At 42.6% G+C, this 13,317-nt stretch overlaps 1 protein-coding gene across 1 annotated transcript in view; it reads right to left on the minus strand.

Annotated features, from left to right (window-relative positions):
• The window catches only part of LOC120798995 (contactin-associated protein-like 4), a gene marked incomplete at its 5' end in the record, with an annotated part of 78,482 nt that extends 65,575 nt beyond the window's left edge, over window positions 1-12,907 (minus strand). The window contains 2 exon segments of the mRNA XM_040143794.1: window positions 8,732-8,842; window positions 12,880-12,907. Coding sequence (XP_039999728.1) covers window positions 8,732-8,842; window positions 12,880-12,907 — 139 coding nt within the window.
• Window positions 12,908-13,317: the final 410 nt, after the last annotated feature.

The raw sequence follows: 13,317 nt of genomic DNA on the forward strand, positions 1-13,317 counted from the left end.
ATAAAGCAATGCAGTTCATGTTTTGGCAAACCTCCATCCCTCATGCTATTATATATATTGTGTATATATACAATATATATAAAATATGTATGTGAATATATGCGTGTATATATATATATTTCTACTTAAAAACTTCCAATCCTGCTCAGATTCAACCATCAGTGCATCTTTTGTCCATTCCTTCTGTGGCAGATGTAGAGGAAGCCCTTTATTTTATCTTTTATTGCTATGATTTCAATCACTTAAAGAATTTATTGTTCTCAAATCCGGACATCCTCGTGGCAAGATCCTAAACTATCTTCTTCGACCTCAGTGCTTAAATGTGTTTCTCGATTTAATTAAATATTATTGTGTAGCCCCTTATTACTTTTCTCAAACATAACATCATCAGTACGAGGCTGCGGTGCCATGCATTGATTAGTTGCACTGAATGCCAGACCATGTTGATCCTTTACCAAATAAATCACAGCTAAGAGGCTGTGGTGTGATCTATTGATTCATTTTACAGTTTGCCTGCATGTTTGAACGCTTTGATATATAAAATATCTTCATAAGAGGTTGCGGTGCCAAGCATTGATTAGTTTTACAGAATCCCTGCAGGTTCCTTTCCTGTGTTACCTATCACAACTAAAGAGCAGTGTTGTTACATAAAGTATCGAGTGACTGTATTCTGGGTCAGTAGGTTGAGAAAATAAAAGGAGGGTCGGCCAAAATATGTTGATTAGTTTTAGTAAAGTGCAGTTTTTCAAAAGGTTGGTAGCATTTCCTGTGTATAGTATTGTATAGTATAGTGTTGCCTATTTGCACATTATGCTTGTAAAAATGCGTCTTATCCCCAAAATATTTTGAATAAAGGCTGTGGAGTAAGTTATTGATTAGCCATATACAAGCTATTTTTTGTTAAATTTGCCTGTGTTTTCAGATACGGAGACAACTGTTACAAGACAGAGATGGAGCCAGAATCTCTCTCTCTCTCTCTCTCTGTGTGTGTGTGTGTGTGTGTGTGTGTGTGTGTGTGTGTGTGGGAATTTGCTTTGTCAGGCCAAAGCGACGCCTCAGAGCTCAAACAGATGGACACTTCTGAAGAAGAAGGCTGCTCACCAATGTCCTACTGAGCACACACAGACACACACACACACGCACACGCACACACACACACACGCACGCATGCACGCACGCGCACGCACACACACACACACACACACACACACACACACACACACACACACACACACCAGCATAAACATACACAACCATCCCTACAGAAAAAAAGAGAAGAGAGGCACAAACATTGGAAGTCGATAAGCTCCTGGAAAGCATTAAACAACAAACTGACCAACGGCAAAATGTAAATCACACTTGTCCTCATGTTCCATGCTGATGTCTGCTTTATGTTTCACCAGCAGGAAACTAACATTGAAAAAACAAAGCAGCAAACAGAATTTATCCTAAGCCTCCAAGGCACAGGTTGTTCATTTTAAGTGAAGAGGGTGAGGTCGCAACTGTAAGCCATAAGATACCCTTGAGTCCAGAAAGCCTTTTTGCCGCACAAAGTTCTCGAGTAAAATGCCTGCATCCAGTACTGTCACTGAACCAATCTGGCTAATAATCTCACGCTCAGTTTTACCCCTACTTAGATCCGACTCAAACTCCTCACATGGGGCAGCCACTCACTTTGACCGCCGTTTTACAGCAGTGTACCCATGCATCAGACTCGGAGGGGCTGACACTCATTTCAATTTCAGCCACAAACCACCCGATAGAGGTCGTGTTCTGATGGAGGCGAACAAAACTACATCACAGGTGAGAAGAAGGGATGCAGTCCCAAGGTCACCAAACTGGGCTTTCGCCACTTTGTCCATCAAAATTAAAAAATGACTTACTGACAGTACACTTCCTTGTGGGAGCCGGACAACTTCCAAGAAAGTGCGTGACTTAAATTGCGAATAGAGAAAACAGCTTTCGTCCCTGTCACACAAGCACAAGGCGGCTCTTTCATGATGTGCCGACCACCTCGTATTCCCGCAGTAACCGCCACAAGATACTCCAAGGGACACGGTCATAAGCCCTCTCCAGGTCCACGAAGCACATTTAGACTGGAGGGGCAAACTTCAATGACACCTCCAGTATTCTTGCAAAAGTCAAGAGTTGGTCACAAGTTGCTTCCCAATGCCCAGGGTGGAATGGTCAGATTCATGCTTCTGAATCTGACCATAAGTCATTTCTATCCTCCTGTTTCAATGTGCATTTTGGATTTGTGCATAAAAAGAAAAAAGAAAACTTGAAGAAAATTAGAGGACAAAAAAAACGCTTGCAAAAGCAAAATGTGACAGAGTGCAATGGAAACAGACTTAGTGAGTAATGATGGCGTAAATGAAGCATGTGACTTCGCTCCACTGAAGAGACAAAAAATATTTTCCATTGTTTGAGATTTTGCTGGCACTCTTTTAATCGTATAATCTCATTGCAGCCTCCTCTCCAGCGATCGTTTAATGGCAAACGACTGGAGAATTAGCACCAACAACTGTTTATCATGATGCACCCACCTCCTAATATTTCGCATAACAGCAGTGGATGGAAACCAACGCAAATTCACATTTTCTTTGGCCGATTTTCTGTCAGTCCAGTTAAAATTTGCCTCACATTTAGATGGAAACTTGACTCTTGTTGAAATGACTGAAACCTCTTCTCCAGCACCCTGGCATTGCCCAGCATCGCTAGCATGCTGCGCGCGGTGTCATATTGCAAAAATACAAGCTTCATAGTTTCCCAACACTCACAGATTCCCACAAGACAAAGACCATGTAACAACAGTGCCACCTATTCTGGAGTCTAGTTGAAGCAAAAGGTCAGTTTTGTAGCAAAAGCATCTATAGTAATCATTCCTGGGATCAATATTAGGTTTGGTATCATTATGGTTAAATCTATATTAGCTCTTCATTTGTGTGTTCAAGCAAGACTAGTTTCTTTTTATCTTGAGTGTGGGAAGCGCAGTATTGCCTTCATTTCGTTATCGGTCAAAAAGGAGTCTGAACAATGTGCGGTGACAGGCCGAGGAGAAAAGCTCAGCAGCAAAAATGAATCGGCGTCGCTCTGGTGGCTGGTGGAGCATGTTCTTTAAAAGAAAAAAGCTAAAGGCCAACGCTCATAAACACTTGACTAACAGACGTGTCCAGTGACAGCAGAACAGAAAAGAGCCGACACTCTGACCTTTAGCCATGAACATTAAACCGTAGAGGAAAAGAGAAAGTGGTGAGGGAGAAGGAACGGCTCCGAGGCGGAGAGGTGTTACGATTTGCTGCGTCCACCCTGTTAGATATAATTGAAACGGAGGTGAACTGATGGCTGATGGTCTAAACATTTTCTGTCACGGCTGTCAGTTTAAATCAAAGGGGTGTGCCTGCTTTCCCCCACCCCCGTGTCCATCAAGGCACCAACTCTCACCACCCACTGAGAAATGTAGTTGGAGTTAATTATGGTGAGGAGTGTGACATCACCGCTCTGCCGGCCAATTACCAGGCCAAACTTTCCTCCGGGCTTCGCCGGTCAGGGGACAGTGAGACTTGAATTTCATGTAGCTTCAAAAGAAAGAAGGCAGCCTTTGGCCAATTCGATACGGTACCTACGTCACATCTATACTTGTGCATTATGGGGGTTTGACCATAGCAATGTAGCCCACTCATGTAGTCGCTGTAGCTACGCTGTTGTCACAATGACACCTGCCTGCTCCCATCCTCCCTCCTCTGCGATCTGCAAACTGATCATTACATTATTCATGTTTATTCATAAAATAAAATAAAATATTACATGTGCAGAATCTGAATCAGGAAGAAATCATGAAAACACTCTGTGCAGCTTTGTTTATTTTTTTTCCTCATAAGCCAGAAGGCTTTTCTTTTCTTCTTCTTCTCTTATTTTGCATTCCAAGTTTATCTTGGCTCATTTAGAAAAATTATACAGCTACAGTCCAGCACGGCCACACAGTCACGGTTATCATCATTGGTCCAATAATATCGTCCTGAGCCTGAAAAGGACATCGGACTCCTTCACTAACTAATTGGGCGATAGGTTTGAGTCAGAATATTTCCAGCTGTTTTTATTGATCCCTCATATCTGTTTTGTTCTTCCAATAATAAATAAAATCTAACTGTCTATCAGTCACATTCAATGATGCAGATACGCTGAACATATTTATAGTAACTGTTGGAGCAGAAGTTAGTGGGCACCAGATGTTTCTTTTGTTACAGTCATTTAATTGTACGCGTTTGACAGGTGAGATGCCTAACGTCCTGAGAAGTTGCCGTGTCTTCAAAATGACCCTGGGGGGAGCGGAGACGTCCTCCTTGGTAAAAAACAGTTCCTCCGTCCTCGCATCTCTCTCCAGCATCCTCACTGCGAGGAGCTAAGACGCGGGGAAGAGACGCAAGCGGGGGAAAGGGCGGAGTCAATGTTAGCCCCACGGACCGCATTCCTCAGCTCCGGAAACCTGGCAGCTGTTACGACGCTATGAATCTGGTCCTTCCCCGCCTGTCCACCAGACGCCCTCAGCGTCTTCCTCCCCCTTTGCCAGTCACCTTATCGCCACACCCACCACGCACGCCGATCCATCGGTCCCTGGTTGAACCACGCCTGTTCTTTGTTTACTCGTGAAGCCTGAGTTTAGAAACCCAGCGTGTTCTTCTCCCCCTCCACCAGATTGTCAGTATTGTCATACTTCCATCATGTTTAGCCATTCTTGTGTATCTTTGTCTGCCTGTTTTCCGTTTGGTAAACCTGCCTGTTGCCCTCTGCCACCATCTGCCTGTCCCTTCTCTGGCTTTGTCTGCCCGTTCAGACTGTCCTCGTGTCCCGCCATCTGCAAGCCTGCTTATCGCCCACAAATTCAGGTTAAGTCGATTTTACTTCAACCGGCTCTGCCAGTGGGTGTCTGTATCTGTATTTTTCTATCCTCCTCCCTGTTGTTGGCACCATGCATCACCTCAAAAACCGAATTACAAATTGGACTGTGGTGGCTGTGGGGTTCCCAAGCGGAGAGCACAAGAACTGTGATTGGTTAACTGGCCATCGGAGATTGTTGACAGTGACGACAGCCTCTAAAGCTCATCTCATTTTCAGTGACACAAGACATCTTTTTTTGCACGGCAAAGTCATTTCCATTGCTTCAATTTGTGGCTGTCACGTAGTAAATGAAAGAATTTAAACAGATTACTTCACGCTATATAATATAAGAACAATACGAATTGATGGACAGCATTATCCATCTTGTGTTGCAGAGGTCCTATGGGCGAGTGAATTCCAACGCTGAACTACAAATCAGTTCCTATGCTCCAGGCATCATGGCACAGGAAAACAAATCCTCCTTAAGTGCTACACACATCGGCTGAGGTTAAATTGCTGCTTTCCTGTAAAGTCGACACACTGGGGTTAATAGGACCGTGGCACCTCCAGACAGGTTGAAGCCGCTGTGCTGGCTTACGCAGAAACTGATGGATGCAGGTGGTCTGACGAACGTCATCTCTTTCATTTGCTATCGTATGGACAAATTTCACATTATTGCATATTAGGATGAACGACTGTCCACTCGATAAAAGATCCCTCTAGATTATGTTGGCGATTAGTTGGAATTTATTAACTGTAGGCTACTAATTTGAACACTGTCTCTATTTGTCCTATAATTCAGACCTAATTACATTTCTTTCTAGGAAACTTCCAATAAATTATAAGAAAATTATTGGGAAGTTGTGGACCAGTTAAACACAATATTAGCCAATAATTTGTGTCTATTTTCCCTTGAAAGTCCCATCATTGAATCATGTTAGTATGATAATATACAGCATGACATACATAAAACTCACTTGAGGTGGGTTTAACCTCTCACTTCATTCCTGATACTTCAGTTATCCACTTCATCTGCAAGGACTCTGACACCTGAAACCAACTCAAGTTGTCTGTCTTGTGATTAGAACAGTGCAGGTAGTGTATGCAACAGGTGAGGGGGGGGGAGCCGGTCAGGCTGCGCAGCTGTCCTCCTGCTTTACTGTTGAAGGGAGACCAAGCCTGACACGAGGCCGTTGTGGACAGCAGCTTCACTATAAGGAGCAGATGGATGGATAAGTAAAGAAAGGGCTGCTGAATCATTAATAATGCACCGATATTCCACCTGACAGGTACAGAGGACAGGCAGGAGCATACAAAGAGAGAGAGACGCGAGTAAAATGAAGAGTCAAGCGGAAAGGAAGAGACCGGACAGGGAGAGGAAGAGAGGAAGAGACAGGTAGAAAAGTGAACAGGCGTTGTTACAGACAGACAGGTGGCTGGAAGGAGAAGGAAAGAGACAGGCAGGTTACAGGTTACGGGCAGGCTGTCGTACAGGCTCGGAGTGAGGAGCTCATAATCTGCATGAGAACAGCAAGTCTGGATGGCAACTTCAGCAGTCTGATAACATGGCCTACTGCAGCGGCAGGCTGGAAAACATCAGATGTCTCCTGCAGGCAGAGGACGAAACTTTTCCACTCGAGTTTCAAGTGGAACACTGGAGTACACACTGAAGTCACACACGTAACTCAATACTTGATTAACTGGTAATCCATACAAACAACCAAAACAAGTTCCGATTAAAGTTTAATTCCACTTTAAAATCCAATTAATTTAGAAAGTGATTACTGTGGCATAATCTTTTTTTTTTCAAAGTCTATTCCAGCATTATTGCAGTGACATCACTGATAATTATCAGTGCTGCCCCCCAAAAAAGAAAGTTTGAACATGAAGCAACCTATTAACATTTGAGACAGAGAAGAAGACAGAGCTGAGTAAATTAGTTCTTACTAATTTAGTCAGAAAATATGACTGTTGACGGAGTGAAACTAACGATTATAACAGAAATCAAAGATAAAAAGTGAAGAAGGGAATTCAAAATGAAGTATAAGAGACTGAGGATCAAAACAAAGTGGTGAGGAAACCAAAATAGCAACAAATTCATCCTTCGGGTCCTTTTTTGAAAGAGACGTTAATCTCCAATCAACCGCCTGCCAGAACCAGTCATCTCTGGGCCCAGATGTAAAAATCATGCGCAGGAACAACATACTGAGTGGGGAACCTTTTAAAAGGAACTGCCATTTATAAAAAAGAATACGTGTATATCTCCGCACATGGTTTACATCAGACGTAAACACATGTATCACTCCCCAAAATGAGGAATTTATGGACATTTCAGCCAAAGCCTTTATCCATTCATCCTTTATCCACTTCAGTCATAATAATAATTTAAAAAAAAAGAGATTAGTCAATCGATTAGTCAATCAGACTTCAGGGGTGTGGCCTTTCCAAAATTGCATTTTTGGGCCTTAATTACAGCGCCACCATCTGGCCGATGCACCTGCACATCATTTCCTGTTATTGGGCTAAGTTTAAGAACATTACGCTGGCACAGTAATGGTTATATAGGATAAAGCTGTGTTATGGAGCTAATGACATGAATAGAGGCTCACTATGTTGAATTTTAAGCAGCATTAACTGGTCAACGGTGCAGCGTTCTGCAGCCTCGGCTTCCTGTAGTTTCCCAGGTGGTGAAAATCCTTCAGATCCAGATTAAACCCGTCTCACCCTCCCAGCTGATTCTGGGCTTTGATGTTGGGATAAAGCAGCGAAGCCCGTTCCCCTCAAAAACCACCACAACAAACGATGATCTTCATTTCGTCAAACATCAGGATCCAGGACAGGACTCCCTGTTGGGTTTTCATGCTGGACGAACAAACACCATTCACATTTATCCTTCTGGCATACACCCTCAATACAAACAGCACAAGTAGAGAATAAAGACAGGACAAAGCAACTCTTGCTTGTTCTCTCTTTTAGATTCTCTTGTCTCTCAGAAATGATTCTGATCCTCTGTCTCCCTCTAAACTAGTCACCGGTGAGTTGCCTCTAAGTCTTAGTGAATCCAGTAAAAATCAGGTTTTGTATTTTGATCTCTGAGCTCAACCAAAGTCTCTTCTGCAAGGAGCTGCGCTGCTGCAGAGCAGCTACTCGGGAAAAGAATACAGACAAAAATGATTCAAGAGGTATCTAGATCTCCTGTGATCCACATGTAGTTGCATGCAGGACAGTCGGAAACCACTGCAACAATCCCTGCCAGCTTGACGTTCCTAGGCTAAAGACTGTTACACTCAAACGGGGGGAAAATAAAGGAATCTTTCAGGTATCTTAAATGCATAAATTTCCAAACAGGCTAAGGAGAGACTAAGCTTTCATATTAAAAACTGACAAGTTGTGAGGTGGCTGCCGTATAAGTTCACTGCCAACCAAAGACCTTCTTTCTTAATTTCTGTTGCTTGTGACACCCTTCACCCTCTCTCCCCACACGTTTCCTGTCTGTCTCTACACCGTCAGCCATTGAATAAGGACAAATATGCCAAAGGGTTACCTCAAAAAAACTGACATGTTTCAGCAACAATAGAAAGCAAAGCTTTTCAGCACATAAATGTCAGTGATGTGTGTTAATGTGTGTTAATGACACCTGTCAATATCATAATTGTTAAAACACGTGAGCCAGCTACACTCCTGCCACAGAAATTGCCTAAGTCACGTGATGTAGCCCTATGTTGTCCAGTATTCAGCCGTATCCTGCTGTGCGTTCCAGTCAAATCCAGCGCCAGGGTCCTACTCATCAAACACAACATTATCCGGTCGATAACTCATTCAGTCAGCGTTAGCTGCAGAAATTCTTCCTCACCGTCCCTCCTGTTGAGCTTGGCGAAGCCCGGCGCGTGACTGCTGGACAGCTGGGAGGAACTCCTGAAGGACGACGGCAGCAGATTGGACACCAGCGGGCTGTCACATACCTCTGTCAACCAATCACAAAGCAGAAAAAAACAAACAAACACATACAGTGTTAGGGCTTTACACTTGTTTGATATTTAATCTGTTTTTGAAAAATCAAATTTTTAGGAAATTCACTTGCTCGAAGTCTCACAAAAGGCTTGAGTTTTCATTAGAACTAGCAAAATTGAAAACCTTTATGGGGTGTTAATGATAATCAATGCCTTTCCTGTCATAAGCGCTATGCCCATTTTGGGCTTTAGGATCGTTTGTGGAATGGCGCTGTACGGTACTGTCAAGAAACCTGACATTTGACCTGACATTGACACACACAAACTCTGACATTTGACCTGTTCATCATTGGCTCCCTCTATTGTTACTGACAGAGGGACCAAGTCTCGTTGTATTGATCTTTTTAAGCCCCCGTTGATACGGATGTATACAAAAATTACCATTACCAGGTCATTAAATTGCTTTGTACCGTCTTTCATTTCAAAGCCATCGACAAATAATAGCATACAGGGCTCATTATTATTCATAATGTACCGAATGATCATTCACGTTTCAGCCCTTTCTGTCTTGCAGTTGCCCACATTTTACAGGTGAGACAAAATATTTAGATGAGGGTAAGATCAGAGAATCCACAGAGCTCTGTATTCAGGAAAAATCTCAGAGCAGCGTCGGCCGTCTTGCCACAGTGAGAGCGACAAAATGTAAGAGCTCAGAAAAAAAGGAGACATGATTAAGCAGAAGTACTGCAACACTTATCTTGAGTGATACAGCACTAAGAGATTTAGAAAAGCAGAATACCAGAAGTTATTTGATATGAGTATCGCATTTTTTTTTGGCCTCGATAAAGACCGTTGAGTGGGTAAGGAGAAGTGGAGTGGTATCGCTGGGCTGCTGTTTTAATGTCAGCTAAGTGAAAAAAAGGCCTTTGAATTTACGTTCCAGTCTCTCAGTGAGAGCTAAGAAGTTCACAGCAGCAGGCTGATACAGGAACGTCTCCTCACTTCGCGTGACTATAAACATTTTTGTGGTCCAAAAATCATAAAAGCAGTTGGACAGAAGCATCCGAGCTCTTCTCCAGAGTTGAGTGGTTCAGAGAGCAGAGATCAATAGTAAAAAAACCACACTGAAAATATCACAATATCAGACGCAGCAGGAGATGGATTATTCTCCATCTCTTACCCTGAGTGAAAAACTGTTGAATTGTTAAAAGCAGCAGGACGGGAGCTCACTGATGCTGCGAGATGAAAGTCTTGTATCTTCAAATTATCCAAGATTTTCAGGTCCAAAGAAACACAGCGTTGCTCTCAACCTGAGCACTGCACATTTTGGAGTTTATCCACTGGAGTTCTGAAAGGATTTTTTTTTTTAAGGCTAAGGGGTGTTTAATACCATCATATAACTCATTGAGAGGCAAAGATTCCATGAATTGAAATCCAAGCACCAAAACCTGAAAAATGAAGGTTTCACGTGACAAAAGCTGCATCGTTATTCCTGTCAAGTCCATAGACTATAACATGAGTGGAAGAGCGGAGTCTACTCACTGAGGAGGCGGCTTACTGTTCCCCAGGTGGAAGCAGGTCTTTTATCTGTAATGGCACTATATTAAATGAATGAACAGTGTAATAATGTCCACTTGGATGGATGAATGGTGTAATTCTGCCAAAATGGATAAATGAATGTTATAATCATGTCCTGCTGTGGAGATAAATGGCTGGCTGACTGGCTCATTATAGGCTGGGTACTGATGGAGACGGATCAGTGTTGTCAGAGGAGACCTTCACGTTTCACACACTTTATCTGTTTATGCATGATCGACTGCAATAAAACAATTACATATTATACATGCATATCATACCACAATAATTAACAGTAATTCAGCTTGTTTTAATTGGCTTCTCCACCACACACTCCCAGGAAATCATAAACATGCCCATATGGTGAAAATTATTGCAGGACTTGGACTCTTTACTGTTGCTGGAGCTATTTCATTTGTTAGTTTTGTGGGATCTGTACAAGCAATGCCCTTGCTTCGATATGTTCTTCTAGGCCCACACCATCGCGGAAACTCCATTCAAAGGTCAAAACGTACAGTTCAATCCGGAGACGGTTGAAATGACATTTCTCAGCGATACGTCTCATACTTTCTGAAATATTCAACGTTTTTTCTGCCTTGTCTCCCGTAGAAATGAACGGAGGGAATATTCAGAGCGGGTGACATCACAACCGGACTGGAAGAAGGTGTTAAAGGCGCTATATGTAATTTTTTGCTATATTTCTGCTAGAGAAAGAACCCTTTAATTTAAAGGGTTTATATTGTGACATTTTTGACACCAGGAACACAAAATCTCAAAGATATGTGCAGCAAAGTTTTGTAGTGCTAGTGGTGTAAAAACTAGCGCTACAAAGACTCTAGGGTCTTTGACTGAATGGCAGGACCTTCAAAAGGTGCGCGGAGCCAAGTCTCACTAAATTCTGAGTCTGACTGAGGGAGAAAGAAGCTGGTACCATCAGCATGGAAACCTGAACTGGAGCTGGCTATTTACAGCTGATGGACATTTAGTCATTAACAGCTTCTCTGGTCTCTCTCTCTCTCTCGCTCTCTCACACACACACACACACACACTTTAGACTCCATATAAACAGATTTTCACAGTGTAAACTAAAATGCATAATTATTCTATTAGAATTAATACTGGCCGGCAGATTTTTATTTTCATTTTTTTTTCATTTTTTTCCAAATAAAAATGATCTACTCCTTCGTACAAATTTATGCCAACAATGCAGATTAGTTTCTGGCGTTTCCAGCAATGAAGCTCAGCTTCAGTCTTTTTTTAATTGACAGTTTAGCATCAGCTTTTCCGGAAACCAGTAATCCCACCACAATTTCTTCCTAGTTACTACACTGAGAAAATACACTAACCAGTAAAAAGTCATACACTAGAAATTAATTTTTGATTTATGAGCTGTTCAGTGGTCTGCACAGCGTAATTATGTCTCACACACAAATGCACACAGAGATTCATGGACACCGGCTCAATAAATATTCATGGTCTTCCTCTCAAGCTCCAAACTGTAAGCAAGAGCCAAAGTAACGCTGCCTATGTCTAGAGCCTCTCCGTTAATGGATGTTGCTCTCCACCGCGGAGACAAGAGCCGATTACTATGATTCACGCTGCAGACTGATCCCGGCCCACAACTCTGACAACAAGGCTTTAGCTTCGATTACTCTGTCAGCATCAGTGTACTTCATCTCAGCAAAACAAGGTCTTCATCTGCCTCTCGATATCCACCGCGGCTTGATGATTTCATTTTTTAAAGGGAATAACATTCACATTTAAATATGTCTACGCCACAGATTTCACACCAGCACTAGACTATTTTTCTTTAGTAGTTTAATACGGGGGGCATCAAAAACAAGAAGAACAACTTTTACCATGTTGAAGATGAACTGTGATCCTTTGTAGAATTAGGATAAACAAATGAGACACTCGTTGGGCAAGCTGATATTTAAAAAAAAACAAATGAGACTGAATCTCCCTTAAAGGTTTATTGGTTAGTTTACTTGGGTAGATTGCACAGGATTAGCATTTGGGAAGTAACTTTTTAATCAGGTTTTTGTTCCTTTTACAATCCTCCAATGCAACAGACATGCAGCAAAAAAGTGAAGGCAGCGCATCAGTAGCATGCAGCAGCAGTTTCGCTCCTGCGTCAGTGTCCACAAAAGAACGCGTCCAGGCTCAGTACTGCATGTCCAACACACAATCACGGTAGTTACACACATAAAATGGAAGAAAAACAGACTCTAAGCACAAAAATATACTTGGGGTTACAACTATGTGAGAAGAGCGCATGTGCCGCACTGATCTAAAATAGAGGCTTATCTTTTATATTAGATGTACAGGAGACTGGAAAACCCCGGCTGATATGCCCCCTGTGTAGACAAGTCCTTAAACATCAGAGTCGCAAAAATGGTTAAAGTTTGGTTTGGTTTGGCCCCAAAAAAGCACCTTGGCTAGGGGAGGATCAAGATCATAGTTTGGGTTAAATTACACTTGGTTGAGGCTGGAGAAGCAGCTTGGTTTTACTCCTCCTCCTCCCTCTGGGGACTTTGTGGCTTAGGGTTGTATGATACGATCAAAATCTCATATCCCGATTTAGGTCATTTGATATCCAGATAATGATACATATCACAACGTAGCACGTTCTCCGTTAATTCGGTGAATAAACAGTTTATATAAAATGATCACATGGAAAGGCCTGTTTCTGGGGGACCGGTCTGCGGCATAATTTGCAAAAGTAGGGGTTTCTGGTCCGCGTCGGTCTTTTCGTACCCCGAACCACGTCCATGTGACAAAAGGGGCCGCTCTTTTTATGTACAGGCTCTGCGGGTCGGAAGCCTTTTCCCGTTTGGAGTTAACGCATTCTGTGTCACGTTCACACTCCCCCGCGTTTGTTTGTGTTGTCTTCATGCAAATTTCCCGTCTGCAT

This window comes from Xiphias gladius, chromosome 14, assembly GCF_016859285.1.
Source record: "Xiphias gladius isolate SHS-SW01 ecotype Sanya breed wild chromosome 14, ASM1685928v1, whole genome shotgun sequence".
Taxonomy (NCBI): domain Eukaryota; kingdom Metazoa; phylum Chordata; class Actinopteri; order Istiophoriformes; family Xiphiidae; genus Xiphias; species Xiphias gladius.